We start from the raw sequence: 18,599 nt of genomic DNA, 5'->3' as shown, positions 1-18,599 counted from the left end.
ATCCCAGCACTCTGGGAGGCCAAGGCGGGCAGATCACCCGAGGTCAGGAGTTCAAGACCAGCCTGCCCAACATAGTGAAACCCCTTCTTTACTGAAAATACAAAAATTAGCTGGGTGTGCTGGCACATGCCTGTAACCCCAGCTACTTGGGAGGCTGAGGCAGGAGAATTGCTTGAACCCCAGAGTCGGAGGTTGCAGTAAGCCGACATTTTGCCACTGCACTCCAGCCTGGGTGAAGGAGCAAGACCTATCTAAAAAGAAAAAAAAGACACAAAGAAAGTGCTGACCAGACACAGGCACAGTGGCTCATGCCTGAAATCAGAGCTCATTGGGAGGCTGAAGTTTGAGGATCGCTTGAAGCCAGGAGTTTGAGACCAGCTGGCCGGCATGATGAGACAGCATCTCTGTTTTTAAAAGGAAAGAAGAATGTCCTGGAAGATAATTCATGCTCAGCGATTACTTTCCCAGTTGTCAGAATGTCCCTTCTTTCTATTAATCGGGCTATTCCTGCTTTGGTGGGTTCTTAGAGCAGCTCAAGAGAGCCTTTAATAATAGCAGGAATGACAGCATTCCATCTTGGCACTGATCCATGCACTTTATAAGCAGCACCTCACTGAATCTTCCCAAAGATTCTCTGGGATACTTATTTTTATCCCCCTGCTTTGTGGATGAGAGAGCAGAACCTCAGAGAAGTTAAATTGCCCAAGATATTAAGTGCCATGCCAGGATTCAAACCCAGAGCTCACAAAGTGACCCACCAAGCTTCCCAGCAGCTATGGACATCTAGACTGTAATGACACTGCTACTTACACAGATGCCACCCTTCCCGATCCTCCTCTTCCTGTGTACACAGGTTTAATGGTCTGAGAACTGGCATCAAAGGCCAATGTTAGCTCCGGCTGCTGTACACCTTTGTACCGGGACCCTGGCCTCTGTCCAGCATTTAATGCTCCTGCAGGAAGTCCTCCAGCCAGAGATGGCACTTGCGGCCCCAATGACCCCACACTGAGGCAGGGTCTTTGGTAAATTGGGTATGAAGTGACTGGGGTGCAGGGCCTGGGCCCCCATCGACACTGGTGGAGATACTCCGTGATAGATCCATCTGTCACTGTTCACCATTTCCAACAGGGGAACTCCTCGGGGTTGAGGGAAGACATTGGAGCCAGCCTCACAGTCCCATCATTTTCTCTCTCCTGAAACTGGCTCTTGTTCCCAAAGTTGCTCCCTCCTGGGAGGTAGATCTCAGAACCCCCATACACATACCCACTGGAACCCACCGAACCCGGATTCTAAGCTCAGCTCTGCCCCTTATCAGTGGAGTGAGCTTGCAAAAATCATACCAATTCCTGGAGCCTCAGTTTCCTCATCTATATGTGGGGATGGTAACAGAATTGTGGCAAAGAGTAAATGAGACCTGGAAAGCACCTAGCACCTGGCACATGGTAAATTATCAGTAACCACGAGCCATTACCATTCTTCCTCAATCAAATGTGAATTCATAAGGAAAGAGACCAGGTCCCTCTTGTTTGCTACTGTGTCATCTATGCCCTGCACAATGCCTGGCACATAGTAGGTGCTCATTAAAAATTGGTGAGTGAACGAGTGCATGGGTGGTGAAAGGACACGTGGATGCATGGGTGGTTGCTTAGGTGGGGTGTTCTTACACATAGCAGCAGCCATGCTAGATGGAGTAAGAGTATGATATGGTTTGACTCAGTGTCCTCACCCAAATCTCATTCTCGAATTGTAACCCCCATGTGTCGAGGGAGGGACCTGGTGGGAGGTGATTGGATCATAGGGGCAGCTTCCCCCATGCTGTTCTCATAATAGTGAGTGAATTCTCACAAGATCTGATGCTTTAAAAGTGGTAGACTCCCCTGTGCCTGCTCGCTCTCTCTCTCTCACTCGCCCTCTCTCTCTCTCTCCTCCCATCTCCTGCCGCCATGTAAGATGTGCCTTGCTTCCCCTTCAACTTCTGCCATGACTGTAAGTTTCCTGAGACCTCTCTCCAGCCATGCGGAACTGTGAGTCAATTATACCTTTTCTGTTTATAAATCACCCAGTCTTGCATAGTATCTTTATATCAGAGTGGGTCCCAGATTTCTGCTGCTCTGCTTTACAGATGTCCATCCCTCCTCCTAACCAGCCCTCTCCCATCCAGGTATTCCAAAGTCAAGCATTTGCTGAAGGACCTGGATGAGCTGATGGAAGCTGTCCTGGAGAGAATCCTAGCTCCTGAGCTAAGCCATGCCAATGCCACCAGGGCCCTGAACTCCTCCATCTGGAACCACACACCCCTGGTCCTTATTGATGAGCGGAACCACCACCGCCCCGTGGTCCTCGACCTCTTTGGAGATAGACACAATGGCTCATCAAACAGCTCAGCATCAGAAAAGATCTGTAATGCCCAGGGGTGCAAAATGGCCATGAGACTGGTAAGTGGTCCCTGGGCACATGTCAAGCAATGGGCCCCATTCAGTGAGGCTGATGGGTGTTTCTTTTCTGCAATTACTTGAGTCTTGCTGGGGGAAAGACAAGATGGAAGCCAGAGTCTGTTTTGCTTGTTTGCAGAGCTTTTTAAACTATAGGAATTGCTGGCATGTTAGTCAAGACTCTTTTGGTATAAGTGATCCAGCTCAAACTAGCTCAGGCAAAACAGGGAATTCATTGGCTCACATAACTAAGAAGTCCAGACATACACTGCATTTAGTCAAGGCTGGATCCAGGTATTCTAATGAGGTCATTAGGAATCTTTCTCCATCTTGGTTCAACTTTTCTCTCGGGTAACTTCACTCTCAGGTAAGATCTCTCCACGTGGAGGGTGCCCTCGGTGCTCTTGCTTAGCAGTCGCCCCAGAAAAAGAGCTCTCTCCCTATAGTCCCAGCAAAGGTCCCAGAGAGGACTCATTAGGTCACATGCTCACCCTTAAACCAATTATGTGGCTCTCATGATGGGCCAGTCCTGGGTCATGTGCCCTGGAATTGGGAGTCATGTCAGCCTCTGCAAGACCACATGGACTGAGCGAGGGGGAAGTATGGTCATCAAAAGATAGGGGCATAAATATTGGGCAGGTGAAAGGCCACAGCTTTACAGTACAGTCAGATGCCAAGAAAGAGCTGCCCTGCACAGGGAGGCTGGGATGCCATTAGTTCTTAAGCCCAGAAGTGAGGAGAAGGTCCCCTGTCTGTGTCTCAGGATCAATCCCTTGGGAGCTCTGTCACAATACACATCCCTAGGCCCCACTCCTGGAGAATCTGAGTGAGCAGCTCTGGGCCCAGGCCCAGGAATCTGTACTGACAACAGGCTCCCTGGTGCTTCTGATGATCAGTCTTGGATGGGGATCCAGGAGGGGACCATACACTCCCCAGAGGGGGTGCCACTGCCTTGCTGCTCACATTCATGGCATCATGACTTCCACAACTGCTTTGCCCCCCACCTCTCCACACGAACTAGCCAGTGTCATATTGGGAACCTGCTGTAGTCACACCTTCCTTAAGCTGCTGGGCCTCAGTTTCTTCATGATGATGGGGACAACAATGATACTTACTTCTTAGTGTTGCTGTGAAGATCGAATGGGGTTATAAATGTAAGGCCTTGGGAACGGAGCCGGGAACAGAGCGAGGATTAAGGACTGCCATTACCTTCCCCAGGGGAGGCGGGGAGGCCCCCAGGAATGGGCTGGCTGGGGGTGTTGGGAAGTGTGGTGTAAGAATGCCGAGGGAAGCTTCTCTATCGGTCTCCTGGGTTCCAGCAGGGAGAACCAGCAGTGGCCCAGAGTCCTGGGGCCAAGTCTGTCCCATGTCTGTGTGGTGACTTGGAAGTCACGAGAAGCCGGCTGTGACTGGGTGGAAGGTGGCCCTGCACCCTGTGCTGGGCTCAAGTGACTGGGTCTATGTCTTTCCCAGAACACACGGGAGGCAGTGTGTTTCCTGTGTGTTGAGTTTCTTCTTGGTCTTCCTGGCCTCCAGGGGAGCTACATCTGGAAGCCTCGGGAAGAGTCTGGAAAAGGAATCAGAATGCTGTGTGCGTGTGTGTGTGTGTGTGTGTGTGTGTGTGTGTGTCTGTGTGTGTCTGTGTGTGTGTCCACGTGAGCAAGAGTGTTGCAGCCACTTGTGTGAATCTATGTATACGGGGTTCGGGGCTAGGATAGACGTGTGTTACAGTGGCATGAGGCTGTGGAGGTCAGAGAGAGGGCGTCTTCTGCACATGCCTCTGCACACATGACCATGTGTGTTTTTTTGCTCATGAATAATGATACATGTGGGGGTGAGGCTGGTGGCTGTAAAGTGAACCACTGAGCTGCCCTCCCTTGAAAGAAGGGACCAGCCTCTGTGCATGCCTGTGAGTTGGTCACTGGCTGTGGGTCACTTTCAAGAAGTTGATGAGGGGTCTCCTAACCCCCCAGGCCTCACCCCCAGCAGCCGGGGGTGGGTGCAGCAGCCTAATGAGAGGATCTTGGGACTGGCACACAGCTGCGTATGGAGGTGCGCAGCCCTTGAGCACGTGTGATCATGAGTGTGAACTTCCCACCACCATGTTGCAGCCAGAAGGGCGGCTGGCAGAGCACTGCCCTTGCCCTGCTAGGGCCCTCGAGCAGTGGCTGGGGTCCTGCCAGCAGCTCCCATGCCACCCACAACAACCCCTCTTGGCCTCCACAGTGTAGCCTCAACGGGACCCAGTGCACCTTTCGGAACTTCACCAGCGCCACCCAGGCAGTGACAGAGTGGTACATCCTGCAGGCCACCAACATCTTTGCACAGGTGCCGCAGCGGGAGCTGGTGGAGATGAGCTACCCCGGGGAGCAGATGATCCTGGCCTGCCTCTTCGGAGCCGAACCCTGCAACTACCGGTGAGAGCCACCCGCCTTCAACCTGTCCACCCAGCCAGGCCCCTGCTCCGAGGGGCAGTGGTGTGTTGGGAGCACAGGCTTCCAGGGTTCAAATCCTGCCCAGTCACTTGCTGGTTGGCTACAGCACAGTTTTCTGTGCCTTAGTGTCTTAAATCCAGTTTCCTGGAGGCGAGCCTGAGACAGGGATATATTGAAGAGCTCACAAAACATTGAGAGGATTGCGTTAGGAAAAGTCTGCAGGGAAAGTGGGATAAGGAAGGAGGATTTGGAACATGTAGGAAAAGGAGAAAATAGAAAAATAAAAGGAAGGAGGAAAGGCTGGGCATGGTGTGGCTCACCCCTGTAATCTCAGCACTTTGGGAGGCGGAGGAGGGCAGATCGCTTGAGGCCAGGAGTTCAAGATCAGCCTGGGTAATATAGTGAGATCCCCCCTCTAGAAAAAAGTAAAATAAATTTTAAAAGGAAGAAGGAAAAAGTTAAACAAGGATGTGGTCTCAGGTCAAGTCCAGGCTCAGCCTGATCTGTGGAAGGATCTGGAGCGTAAATTGAACCACAGAATCATCCTCCCTTGAAGGAGGGGACCAGCCTCTGTGCGTGCCTGTGAGTTGGTCACCAGCTGTGGGTCACTTCCAAGAGGCTGGCGAGGGGTCTCCTAACCTCCCAGACCTCACTCCTAGCAGCTGGGGGTGAGTTCACCAGCCCAGTGAGGGGATCAGGGTGGGCCCCCAGGCATCTGTTGCCCTCAGTTTGCTCATCTCTGAACCAGGGACAATAATCGTACCTTCTTCATAGAGTTATTGAGAGGAGTAAATGAGTAGGCTCATGGCAGCACCAAGAACAAGGCTGTGAGGCTGGGCGCAGTGGCTCGTGCCTGGAATCCCAGCACTTTGGGAGGCTAAGGCAGGAGGATCGCTTGAGGCCAAGAGTTCAAGACCAGCCTGGACAACATGGTGAAAGCCCATCTCTACTAACTATACAAAAATTAGCCAGGTGTTGTGGAGTGTGCCCATAATCTGAGTTACTCAAGTGACCGAGGCACAAGAATCACTTGAACCCAGGAGGCGGAGGTTGCTGCGAGCTGAGATTATACCACTGCATTCCAGCCTTGGCAACAGAGGAAGACTCTTAAAAAACACCAACGAGAACAGAAACCCACATTTGAAAAGGAATGCAAATTCAATAATTATGCCAACATTTATTGGGCCTTTCTCATCCCAGTACGTGTCAGACACTATTCTAAGCACTTTGAATGTGAAAATTGCTTTAACCCTGGCAACAAACCCATGAGAAAGGTACTGTTATTTCTCCCTTATTTTATTTTTTTAGGAGACAATATATCACTATGTTGCCCAGGCTGGTCTCAAACTCCTGGCCTCAAGTGATCTCCCCACCCCAGCTTCCCAAAGTGCTGGGATTATAGGTGTGAGCCACCACACCCAGCCTTCTCCCTCATTTTATAGTTGCTGAAACCTGTCCAGAGAGATTAAGTAACATCTCTGAGGTCACACAGCTGGTGAGTGGCAGAGCCTGCGGTCCTCGCCAAGCCCACCCCACGTCACTCTGTTGCCTCATCAGAAAGGGTGATCGTCATCTTCGCTCCCCAGCCACCTCTCCCAAGCCTATATTCCCAGCCCTCTGCTGGTCCCAGTGAAAGGTACCGCCCAGGCACCTTAGCATAGAGATCTCAGCCACCCACTCTCTAAGCTCTCCCTCACTCCTACAGTTGACCAGTCACCTGCCTTCCTGAGTCAGCCTCAGACACAGCTGTGGGAATGTGCCTCTCTCTAGCCTCCCCGGCGCTGTGCACTGACACTGTAGTAGTCCCGGCTTCCTCCCTCTCTCTCTGACTCCATCGTGTCCCCCTCCTAACATGACAAATGCTCTAGAAGCAGCAGCTGCAGAATTAGGAAAATGTGAGCCGCATGTGGACCCCAACTGAAAACTGCCTGGACTTGATTGTCAGCTCAGTATGTGGCTGGGCATGCTACTTAGCTTTTCTGTGGCTCAGTTTCCTCATCTGGAAAGTAGGGACCATGAAATGACCACATAGCATTACTGGGGGATTAAATAAGTTAACAGTTAACATATATAAAGTACTTAGTGCAATGACTGGCACATAGTAAACATTATAGGAGCTTTTTTTTTTTTAAGGCTTTGGGGCGGGCACGGTGGCTCATGCCTGTTATCCCAGCACTCTGGGAAGCTGAGGCAGGCAGATCAACTGAAGTTAGGAGTTCGAGACCAGCCTGAGCAACATGGCAAAAACCCGTCTCTACTAAAAATACAAAAATTACCTGTGTGCAGTGTCGTAATCCCAGCTACTCGAGAGGCTGAGGTAGAAGAATCGTTTGAACCCAGGAGGCAGAGGTTGCAGTGAGCCGGGATCATGCCACTGCACTCCAGCCTGGGAGACAGAGCGAGACTCCATCTCTAAATAAATAAATAAATAAATAGCCTTTTGACCAGGTGCAGTGGCTCACTTAAGCCCAGCACTTTGGGAGACTGAAGAGGGAGGATCACTTAAGGCCAGGAGTTTAAGACCAACCTGAGCAACATAGTAAGACTCCATCTCTACAAAAAAAAAAAAAAAAATTTAATAACAAAATTAGCCTGGCGTGGTAGACTCAACTACTCCGGAGGCTGAGGGAGAAGGATCACTTGAGCCTGGGAGTTTGAGGCTGCAGTGAACCCAGATCACACCACCGCACTCCAGCCTGCGTGACAGAGCAAGACCCAGCCTTTAAAATACAGAGATAGAGAGATTTTTTCTTCTTTTCCATTTTTTTTTAGATTGAGTTTTGCTCTTGTCACCCAAGCTGGAATACAATGGCTTGATCTCGGCTCACTGCCACCTCTGCCTCCCGGTTTCAAGTGATTCTCGTGTCTCAGCACTCCCAGGTAGCTGAGATTACAGGCGTGCGCCACCACACCTGGCTAATTTTTGTATTTTTAATAGAGACAGGGTTTCACCATGTTAGCCAGGCTGGTCTCAAGCTTCTGACCTCAGGTGATCCACCTGCCTCAGCCTCCCAAAGTGCTGGGATTACAGGCATGAGCCATCGCGTTAGTTTCCTCTGTTGCTGACATCTTACATCACCATGGTAATTTGTCAAAACTAGCAAAACAAGTAAGAAACCAGCATGAGGCATATTACTCTTCTTTTTTTTTTATTTGAGGCGGAGTTTTGCTCTGTCACCAGGCTGGAGCGCAGTGGTACATTCTCAGCTCACTGCAACCTCTGAATCCCTGGTTCAAATGATTCTCCTGCCTCAGCCTCCTGAGTAGCTGGGACCACAGGCATGCACCACCACGCCCGGCTAATTTTTGTATTTTTAGTAGAGACAGGGTTTCACCATGTTGACCACGATGGTCTCAATCTTCTGACCTCGTGATCCACCTGCCCTGGCCTCCCAAAGTGCTGGGATTACAGGTGTGAGCCACCGGGCCTGGCAGGCATATTACTCTTAAATGGACCACACACTTGATTCAGATTTTGTCTGTTTATTCCAGTGACCTTTTCCTGTTTCAGGGTCCCACCAGGAGACCATACTGCACTTAGCTATTATGCCTCCTTTGTCCCTGTGACAATTTCAGACTTCCTTATCTTGGGTGACATTTTGAATCTACTGGTCAGGTGTGTCATAAGAAGTCCTCAATTTGAGTTTATCTGGTTTTCTCAGCTGGGGTGTAGGAGACAGGTACCACAGAGGTGCGAAGCCCTCATCATGTCGTATGGGGGTATGTGACCACCACATGACATTATCCGTGGTGTTCACCTTTCTCACTCGGTCAACGTACGGTGTGCTGGGATTTTCCCTTGTAAAGTAACTGCTTTCCTGTTTCCATGTTCTGTACTTTGTTTTTTTTCTGTTTTGTTTAGAGATTTGGTCTCTCTGTGTCACCCGGGCTGGCAATCATAGCTCACTGGAGGCTTGAACTCTGGGCTCAAGTGCTCCTCCTACCTTGGCAGGACAGGAGTAGCTGAGACTACTGACATGTGCCACCATGCTAATTTTTCTATTTCTTGTAAAGACAGGATCTCACTAGGTTGGCCAGCCTGAAGTGCAGTGCTGTGATCATAGCTTGCCACAGCCTCCAACTCCTGGGCTCAAGTGATCCTCCATCCTCAGCCTCCAAAAGTGCTAGGATTACAGATGTGAGCCACTGTGCTGACCTTTGCTCTGTACTTTGGAAAGGAGTCACTAAATTCAGGGGAAGTGGGAGGGCGTGGGCAGGTGAAAAGGAGCATTGCGCTCCACCCCTCCTGGAGAGAACATATATTGTTTAAAAATCTTCTGTAAAGGAAGATATGTCTCTTCTCCTCCATTTATTTATTTATTCCATCATTTATTGACACAGTTCCATGTTATCTATTCTTTTGCTTAAATTCTTCTACCTTTGGGCACTCTGTTAGTTAGCACCAGTGTGCCTTTGACATGTCGTCTGTATGTGTTTTTTTTTTTTTAACTTTTGTCTATTTTCTGGCACCATAGGTTGCCCCAGCCCTAGAATCAGCCATTTTTCTAAAGAGCTCCGTTTGGTTTTTTGGTTGTTTTTTTTGAGATGGGGTCTCACTGTTGCACATGCTGGAGTGCAGTGGCACAATCACATGCCCAGCTAATTTTTTTATTTTGTAGAGACGAAGTCTCCCTATGCTGCCCAAGCTGGTCTCAAACTCCTAGCTCAAGTGATCTTCCCATCTCAGCCTCCTAAAGTGCTGGGATTACAGGAAAGAGCCACCATGCCTGGCCCAAGCTCTGTTTTTTTTTTTTTTTTTTTTTTTTTTTTTACTGGAAGAATGGTATTTAGAAACCAAGGTCTGGGAAGGGCATGGTGGCTCATGTCTGTAATCCCAGCACTTTGAGAGGCTGAGGTGGGAGGATTGCCTAAGCCCAGGAATTCAAGACCAGCCTGGCCAACATGACAAAACACCTCTACTAAAAATACAAAATTAAAATACAAAAATTAGCCAGGTGTGATGACATGCACCTGTAATCCCAGCTACTACGGAGGCTGAGGCAGGAGAATTGCTTGAACCTGGGAGGCAGAGGTTGCAGTGAGCCAAAATCACGCCACTGCATTCCAGCCTGGCCAATCTCAAAACAAAACAAAACAACAACAACAACAACAACAACAACAAAAACAGTTACGTAAGATTTTAAAATAAACCAAGATCTGAGCATATAGAAGCATTTTTATTGCTATGGTTTTCATTGTTCCGGGCATTCTCCAACTAGTTTCTGCCCTGGAAAGTCTTCCTTGACTTCTTGACCACGCAGTACCACTGTTGTTATACTGCTTCCTGCTAGGATATTCTATTTCCCAGTCTTTTCTGGAGGCTCTCTGGTCTCTGTCTGCATGCCTGGCCCCTGGCCCAGCAGAGATTTCTGTAGGGAAACACCTGGCTCTGGAGCCAGAGGCAGCCAGTCCTGGGAGCTGCCTCTCCAGGTGAAGAGCATTATCAACAATCAAATAGTTGGCACGCACGTGGAGACCAGGAGCACTGCAGCTCGGGCAGGAGGCAATCCGGCCACACCCCATGCAGCCTCCTGCTCCTGGGCTGCATCTGACCAAGACAGTTTCTTGGGAACACTGTGTCCCCGTGCCCTGGGGCGAGGTCTCTCCCTCAAGAGCACTGCCTGGATTGAGCTGGTTTGCTCTGCTCTGTTCTTTCCCTGTGGCCACAGCCCTGATCCCACATGGTTTACAGACTCCACGGTGTCCGCCCAGAGCTGTATCTTCCCTCCGGGGCTTTGCCTGTGCTGGGTCCCTGCCTAGCGAGCCCTTTCTCCTCCCCGCCCTGTAGACTTAGCCATCACTTACTTGTTCATAAACTCTCAGCTCAGGCCTCCCTTCCTCCAAGAAACCTTCCCTGACCTGCTCCCGACTTTCCGTCGGAACCTAGGTGCCACCTACCCATGCCTATCTCTGTCGATGCTCTTATCGCCTATTGTAATTTATTCATCAAATATTTACTAAGTGTCTGTGTGCTGTGTGCCAGACCCTGGGCACGGAGCTCTGAACAGTAGCAGCCAAGATTTTTTGAGTGTTACAGTATGCTAGGCATCCACCCCTCGCCGCAGTCATGTAGGGGGGTGCTAGTATTATCTGGTGTTACAAATGAGGAAAGTGAGGCACTGAGAGGTGAAATGACCATCCCCAAGCTCACCAGCTGCTAAGGGACAAAGCCAGAACTGAAATCAGACAGGCTGGCTCTGCAGCCTGTGCTCTTGACCTCTGAGCTCTTCTTCTTCCAGATGGACAAGGTCATGCTCCCTCCCCAGGCTTATGTTCTAAGCAGGAGGCAGCTAAGTGAGCAATTATGTCAAGAAGATGATTTCAGGCCAGGCACAGTGGTAGATGCCTGTAATCAGCATTTGGGGAGGCTGAGGCCAGAAGGTCACTTGAGGCCAGGAGTTCAAGACCAGCCTGGGCAACATAGCAAGACCCCATCTCTACAAAATATTGTACAAATTAGCTGGGTGTGGTGGCACATGCCTGTAGTCCCAGCTGCTCAGGAGACTGAGGCAGGAGAATCTCTTGAGGCTAGGAGTTTGAGGTTGCAGTGAGCTATGATCGTGCTATTGCACTCCAGTCTGGGCAACAGAGTGAGACCCTGTCTCTACGGAAAAAAAAAAAGGAAAGAAAGATGATTTCAGATTCTGATGTATCTGACAAAGAAGATAATAAACTGGTAGAAGGGCCAGGGGTGGTTCCTCATGCCTGTAATCCTAGCACTTTGGGAGGCCGAGGCAGGTGGATCACCTGAGGTCATGAGTTCAAGACCAGCCAGACCAACATGGTGAAACCCCATCTCTATTTAAAATACAAAAATTAGCCACTCATGGTGGTGCATGCCTGTAATCCTAACTACTCAGGAGGCTGAGGCAGAAGAATCACTTGAACCAGGGAGGCAGAGGTTGCAGTGAGCTGATGTCACATCACTACACTCCAGCCTGGGCAACAAGAGCGAAACTCCATCTCAAAATAAATGAATGAATGAATAAATAAATAAATAATGGTGGAAAAGATACAGAGTAACTAGGTAGAGAAGTCTATTACTATTAAAGTACCATTAACTAATCGTTCAAGTCCATCACTTTGCGTAGGAGTTCAGGAGAGGTCTCAGAGCAGATAAAACCTGAAGGACGGGGAGAAGCCAGTGTCTGAAGAGCCATTTAGAGAATATTCCAGGCACGAAGAACAACAGAGGCAAAAGCCTTGAGTTTGGAAACATGTAGAGTGTCGCTGGAGTGTAGGGAACAAGACTTAGAAGGCCACATAGGGACTTTGCACTTTATTCTCCTTCTTTCTCTTTCCTTTTCTTTTCTTTCTTTCTTTCTCCTTTTCTTTCTTTTCTTTTTTCTTTCTTCTTTCCCTTTCTTTCTTTCTCTTTCTTTCCTTCCTCTCTCTCTCTCTCTCTGTATCTCTCTGTGTCTCTCTCTGTCTCTCTTTCTCTCTCTCTCTCTCTCTGTATCTCTCTGCCTCTCTCTCTCTCTCTCTCTCTCTCTCTCTCTCTCTTTCCTTTTTGGAGACCAACCCTCGCTCTGTCACCCAGGCTGGAGTGCAGTGGCACGGTCTCAGCTCATCGCAACCTCTGCCTCCCGGGTTCAAGCGAGTCTCCTGCCTCAGCCTCCTGAGTAGCTGGGACTACAGGTGGTGCACCACTATGCCCAACTAATTTTTTTTTTTTCTTTGTATTTTAGTGGAGACGGGTTTTCACTTTGTTGCCCAGGCTGATCGTGAACTCCTGAGCTCAGGCAATCCACCTGCCTAGCCTCCAAAAGTCCGTACTTTATTCTGGGAGTGATGAAGCCTTTGGAGGGGTCTTAGAAAAGGAGTGAGGGAAGACTTCAAGGATGAGCAGAGGTGGAGGCTCCAGCAAGAATCCAGACATGCGATGCTGGTGGCTTGAGCGTCAGAGGTGGAGACGGGTGAACAGACTAAAGTCACATCTTGGAGCCCAGTGCGGTAGCTCACACCTGTAATCTCTGCACTTTGGGAGGCTGAGGTGGGCAGATCACCTGAGGTCAGGAGTTCAAGACCAGCCTGGCCAACATAGTGAAACCCCATCTCTACTAAAAATACAAAAATTAGGCCAGGCATGATGGCTCACACCTGTAATCTTAGCACTTTGGGAGGGTGATCCCCTGAGGTCAGGAGTTTGAGACCAGCTTGGCCGACATAGTGAAACCCTATCTCTACTAAAAATTCAAAAATTGGCTGGTCATAGTGGCAGGTGTCTATAATGCCAGCTATTCAGGAGGCTGAGGCAAGAGAATCACTTGAACCTGGAGGGTGGAGGTTGCAGTGAGCTGAGAGGGCACCACTTCACTCCAGCGTGGGTAAAAGAATAAAACTCCGTCTCAAAAAAAAAAAAAAAACCTAACTGGACATGGTGATGGGTGCCTGTAATCCCAGCTACTCAGGAGGCTGACGCAGGAGAATCACTTGAACCCAGGAGGCGGAGGCTGCAGTGAGCCAAGATCGCACCACTGTACTCCAGCCTGGGTGATGCTAGACTTAATCTTAAAAGAAAGAAAAAGAGGGAGGGAGGGAAGGGAGGGACATCTTGGAAGGAGAGGGGGTTGACAGGACTCCATTCTCTGTCCTCTGCCACACTGGAAGCTGCAAAAGTCAGCCCTGTCTTGTTCTCTGTGTCCCTAGCCCAGCACCCAACTTGACAAACATTTACTGGGTGGAAAAATGTGGTTTCTTCCTGCTTCCCCTTGTGCCATTGAGGAAACCCAAGCTCAGAGGTTGAGTAAGCAGCTCAAATCTGTTGACAGTGGCGGAGCTGGGGTCGGCCCCCATATCCCATTTCACAGCCTGCCCTGAACCAAGTCATTCTGCAAGTCGACAGGCTGAGACAAAAGATGCAGGAAATGGCTTTCTTATCTGAAAACGGGAAGATTGCACCTGACCTCCTAGGGTTATTTTGAGAATTAAATGAGATCATGTATACGGAAAGATTCAACACAGGTCTGGCCCATAAAAGTAGCTCAATGAGGCCGGGCGTGGTGGCTCACGCCTGTAATCCCAGCACTTTGGGAGGCCAAGGTGGGTGGATCATGAGGTCAGGAGTTTAAGACCCTCCTGGCCAAGATGATGAAACCCCATCTGTACTAAAAATACAGAAATTAGCCGGGCGTGGTGGCGGGCACCTCTAATCCCAGCTACTTGGGAGACTGACGCAGAGAATTGCTTGAATCCGGGAGGCAGAGGTTGCAGTGAGCCAAGATCATGCCACTGCACTCCAGCTTGGGTGATAGAGCAAGACTCCGTCTCAAAAAAAAAAAAAAAAAAAAAAAAGTCTATCAGTGAATGTTTGCTGTGGATCCTAAGGCTTCAAAGACAATATTGCATGGCAGGGGATTTTTTGTGTGTATGCATCATTTGATGTACTTACTCTCATTCTTTCCTGTTTTTATTTTTAATTTTTTACTATTTATTTATTTATTTATTTATTTATCTGATACAGGGTCTCACTCTGTTGCCGAGGCTGGAGTGCAGTGGTGCAACCACAGCTCACTACAGCCTCAATCTCCCCAGGCTCAGGTGATCCTCCTACATCAGGTGTCCCTCCAAGTACCTGGGACTACAGACACTCGCCACCACATCACTCCTGTCTTATTTTTTTTCCGTAGAGACAGGAATCTCAATATGTTGGCCAGGCTGGTCTCAAACTCCTGGGCTCAGCTGGGCACAGTGGCTCACACCTGTAATGCCAGCACTTTGGGAGGCCAAGGTGGGTGGATCACCTGAGGTCAGGAGTTCAAGAGCAGCTGCCTGGCCAACATGGTGAAACCCTGTCTCTACTAAAAATACACACATTAGCTGGGTGTGATGGTGGATGCCTGTAATCCCAGCTACTCAGGAGGCAGAGGCAGAAGAATCATTTGAACCCAGGAGGAGAAGGCTGCAGTGAGCTGAGACTGTGCCACTGCACTCCAGCCTGGGCAACAGAGGGAGACTCTGTCTCAAAACAAACAAACAAACAAACAAACAAACTCCTGGTCTCAAGTGATCCTCCTGCCTTGGTCTCCCAAAGTGCTGGAATTACAGGAATAAGCCACCATTCCCAGCCTCCTCTTATTTTTAATAAATAAAAAAAGAACAACATAAAAACATCAAGAGAGATTTTTTCAAAAGCTGCTTCCTTTGGAGACTTGAGAACATGCATGTTGGCAGAACAGAGTCTGAACTCCAGCACACCAGTCAACAGAAGAGGCAAGCAGGAATTCTCCCCTGAGCGTTCTGGTGGGTCCAGGCGTTCCTCAGCTGGTGTCTGAAGACCTCTGCGTCGGTCTTCAATGGGCTTCGCCTCTGTATCTGCCTTTGCTTCTGTGTCTTCTAAGGACACTTGTCATTGGATTTAGGGTCCACCTGGATAATCCAAGATGACCTCATCTCAAGATCTTTAGTCACATCTGCCAAGACCGTTTTTCCAAATATGGTCACATTCACAGGTTCCTGGGGTGAGGACATGTCTCTTTTAAGGCTTATGTGAGACAGATGAAAATATCTAAGAAAGTTCTTTTTCGGCCAGGAGCAGTGGCTCATGCCTGTAATCCCAGCACTTTGGGAGGCCGAGGTGGGCAGATGACCTGAGGTTGGGAGTTCAAGACCATCCTGGCCAACATGGTGAAACCCCATCTCTACTAAAATTACAAAAATAAGCCGGGCATGGTGGTGGGCGCCTGTAATCCCAGCTACTTAGGAGGCTAAGGCTGGAGAGTCGCTTGAACCCAGGAGGCAGAGGTTGCAGTGAGCAGAGATGGTGCCATTGCATTCCAGTCTGGGTGACAAGAGCGAAACTCCATCTCACCAAAAAAAGATTTCTTTTTCTTTTTTTCTGTTTTTTTTTTTTTTTTTTTTTTTTTTTTTTTTTTAAAGACAGTCTCACTCTGTCACCCAGGATGGAGTGCAGTGGCACAACCTCATAGCCCAAGCAGCCTCGAACTCCTGGGCTCAAGCGATCCTCCCACCTCAGCCTCCCAGGTAACTGGGACTACGGGCATGCACCACCACACCCAGCTAATTTTTATATTTTTTGTAGACATGAGGGTCTCACTGTGTTGCCCAGGCTGGTCTCAAACTCCTGGCCTCAAGCGATCCTCATACCTCGGCCTCCCAAAGTGCTGGGATTACAGGTGTGAGCCACCATGCCCAGCCAGAAAGTTCTTTTTCATAACTCATGGCTAAACCAGAGAGCCTTAGCAGCAACTCCAGAGAAACTCCCTCCTCCCACTTTCCCAAGGGAGCCGGGGAATCCCCTCTCTGGTTTCTGCAAGAGGATGGACAGAATGTGTTGCTCGCCTCTCCCTTTTGGAGCCTCTCCAAGGAGGAAATGAAGGGCCAACAGTAGACAGTCGGGGGAGGCATTGTCTGTGGTGGTCCCTGCACTGCAGCTGACGCTGTTTCTTTTAGGAACTTCACATCCATCTTCTACCCTCATTATGGTAACTGTTACATCTTCAACTGGGGCATGACAGAGAAAGCACTTCCTTCGGCCAACCCTGGAACTGAATTCGGTGAGTTTTGGTTTATCCTGGGACCAGAGCCATGAGCCTTTAACCACCCCCACTATGTGGGACTGAAAGACCGTCAGCTGTTGCAGGGTGGGACTGAGGGGGCACTGAAGCTGGCATCAAGAGGAGTGGCCACTACTGAGGCCCTACTGTGTGCCAGAGGAGGCCAGGCCAGGTGTTCCCTCCCCCAACGCTCAGAATCCCTGGGGTAGCGACCGGTGTTCCCATTTTGCTGATGAGCAAAGTGAGGATTTGGAAGCAGCACAGCTTAGTGGTCAAGAGTTCAAGCCTCAGCCAAGCATGGTGGCTCATGCCCGTAATCTCAACACTTTGGGAGGCTGAGATGGGACAATCGTGTAAGCCCAGGAGTTCGAGACCAGCCTGGGCAATATGGCAAAACCCCATCTCTTAAAAAAATACAAAAATTAGGCCAGGCGCAATAGTTCACGCCTGTAATCCCAGCACTTTGGGAGGCCAGGGTGGGCAGATTACGTGAGGTTGGGAGTTCAAGACCATCCTGGCCAACGTGGTGAAACCCCGTCTATAATAAAAATAAATAAATAAAATACAAAAATTAGCCAGGCATTGTGGTGCATACCTATAGTTCCAGCTACTTGGGAGGCTGAGGCAGGAAGATCACTTTATCTGGGGGAGTCAAGGCTGCAGTGAGCCATGATCACACCACTGCAGCTCCACCAATCACAGGGCGTTCCTGAGCTCCAGACCAACCTTCTCAAAGCCTTGGTTTCCCCATGCATAGATTAATATATAGTAGTAGAGCAGAGCATTAAAATTGTATCTACATTGTGGGCCATTATGATGAGTAAATAGTATATGCCTTGTGAGTCATTACAATGTAATGTGGTAAACTGTTTCACCCGCCTAGGAAGTAGGAAATGCTCCATATATGCTGGGTATTCTGAGCAGTTTTAAAACAACTTGTCCAGGATCATGCAGTTAATACATGGACAGAAAGATATCACATGTGCTTACCTGTAAGCGGGAGCTAAATGACATGCACACGTGGACATAGTACGGAAGGATGGACATTGGAGACTTAGCCGGGTGGGGGGTAGGAGGCGGGTGAGGGGCAAGAAATTACTTAGTGGGTACAGTATATATGATTCTAGTGATGATTACACTAAAGGCTAGACTTCACCACTGTACAAAACTCCATGTAACAAAGCTGCACTTATATTCACACAAGTTAGAAAAGGAAAACAAATACATAATGCTTATTCTTAGTCTTAGTCCCTCTGTCTCTCTGCCATACAGTTCTTTTTTTTTTCCTTTCCTTTCCTTTTTTTTTTTTTTTTTTTTTTTTTTTTTGAGATGGAGTCTCGCTCTGTTCCTCAGGCTAGAGTGCAATGGCACACTCTCGGCTCACCGCAACCTCTGCCTCCAGGGTTCAAGCAGTTCTCCTGCCTCAGCCTCCCAAGTAGCTAGGATTACAGGTGCGCGCCACAACGTCTGGCTAGTTTTTGTATTTTTAAGTAGAGACGGGGTTTTACCATGTGGGTCAGGCTGGTCTTGAACCCCTGACCTCGTGATCTGCCTGCCTCTGCCTCCCAAAGTGCTGGGATTACAGGCATAAGCCACCATGCCCAGCTGTTTTTGTTTGTTTGTTTGTTTTAGTTAGAGTCTTGCTCTGTCACCCAGGCTATTGTGCAATGATCTTGGCTCCCTGCAACCTCCACCTCCCAGGTTCTAGCAATTCTCCTGCCTCCACCTCCCGAGTAGCTGGAATTACAGGCGCCCACCACCACACCTGGCTAATTTTTGTATTTTTAGTAAAGACAGAGTTTCACCACGTTGGCCAGGATGGTCTCAATCTTTTGACCTTGTGATCCACCCACCTCAGCCTCTCAAAGTGCTGGGATCACAGGCGTGAGCCACCGCGCCCAGCCTGTTTTGTTGGTGTTGTTTGAGACAAGGTCTCACTCTGTTGCCGGTGCAGTGGCGTGATCTAACTCACTGCAGCCTCGACCTCCTAGGCTCAGGTGATCCTAGTGGTGCAGGCGTGCACCACTATGCCTGGCTAATTGTTTGTAGAGATGAGGCTTCACCATATTGCCCAGGCTGTCTCGAACTCCTGGGCTCAAGCAATCTGCCCTCCTTGCCCTCTCAAAGTGGTGCTGGGAGTTTTTCTTTCTTTCTTTCTCTTTCTTGCTTTCTTTTTCTTTCTTTCTTCCTCCTCTTCTTTTGAGACAGAGTCTTGT

At 49.2% G+C, this 18,599-nt stretch overlaps 1 protein-coding gene across 3 annotated transcripts in view; it reads left to right on the top strand.

The window, feature by feature from the left end:
* SCNN1B (sodium channel epithelial 1 subunit beta) overlaps positions 1 to 18,599 on the top strand; it is a 107,934-nt gene that overhangs the window by 77,261 nt on the left and 12,074 nt on the right. For all 3 annotated transcript variants that reach the window (XM_074381928.1, XM_074381927.1, XM_010340781.2), the window contains exons 3-5: positions 2,162 to 2,435; positions 4,659 to 4,849; positions 16,280 to 16,383. In XM_074381928.1, the coding sequence (XP_074238029.1) occupies positions 2,162 to 2,435; positions 4,659 to 4,849; positions 16,280 to 16,383 (569 nt within the window). The remainder of the gene's footprint in view (positions 1 to 2,161; positions 2,436 to 4,658; positions 4,850 to 16,279; positions 16,384 to 18,599) is intronic.

This window comes from Saimiri boliviensis, chromosome 12 (genome assembly GCF_048565385.1).
Source record: "Saimiri boliviensis isolate mSaiBol1 chromosome 12, mSaiBol1.pri, whole genome shotgun sequence".
Lineage (NCBI taxonomy): Eukaryota > Metazoa > Chordata > Mammalia > Primates > Cebidae > Saimiri > Saimiri boliviensis.
This window is presented reverse-complemented; position numbering and strand designations above follow the sequence as displayed.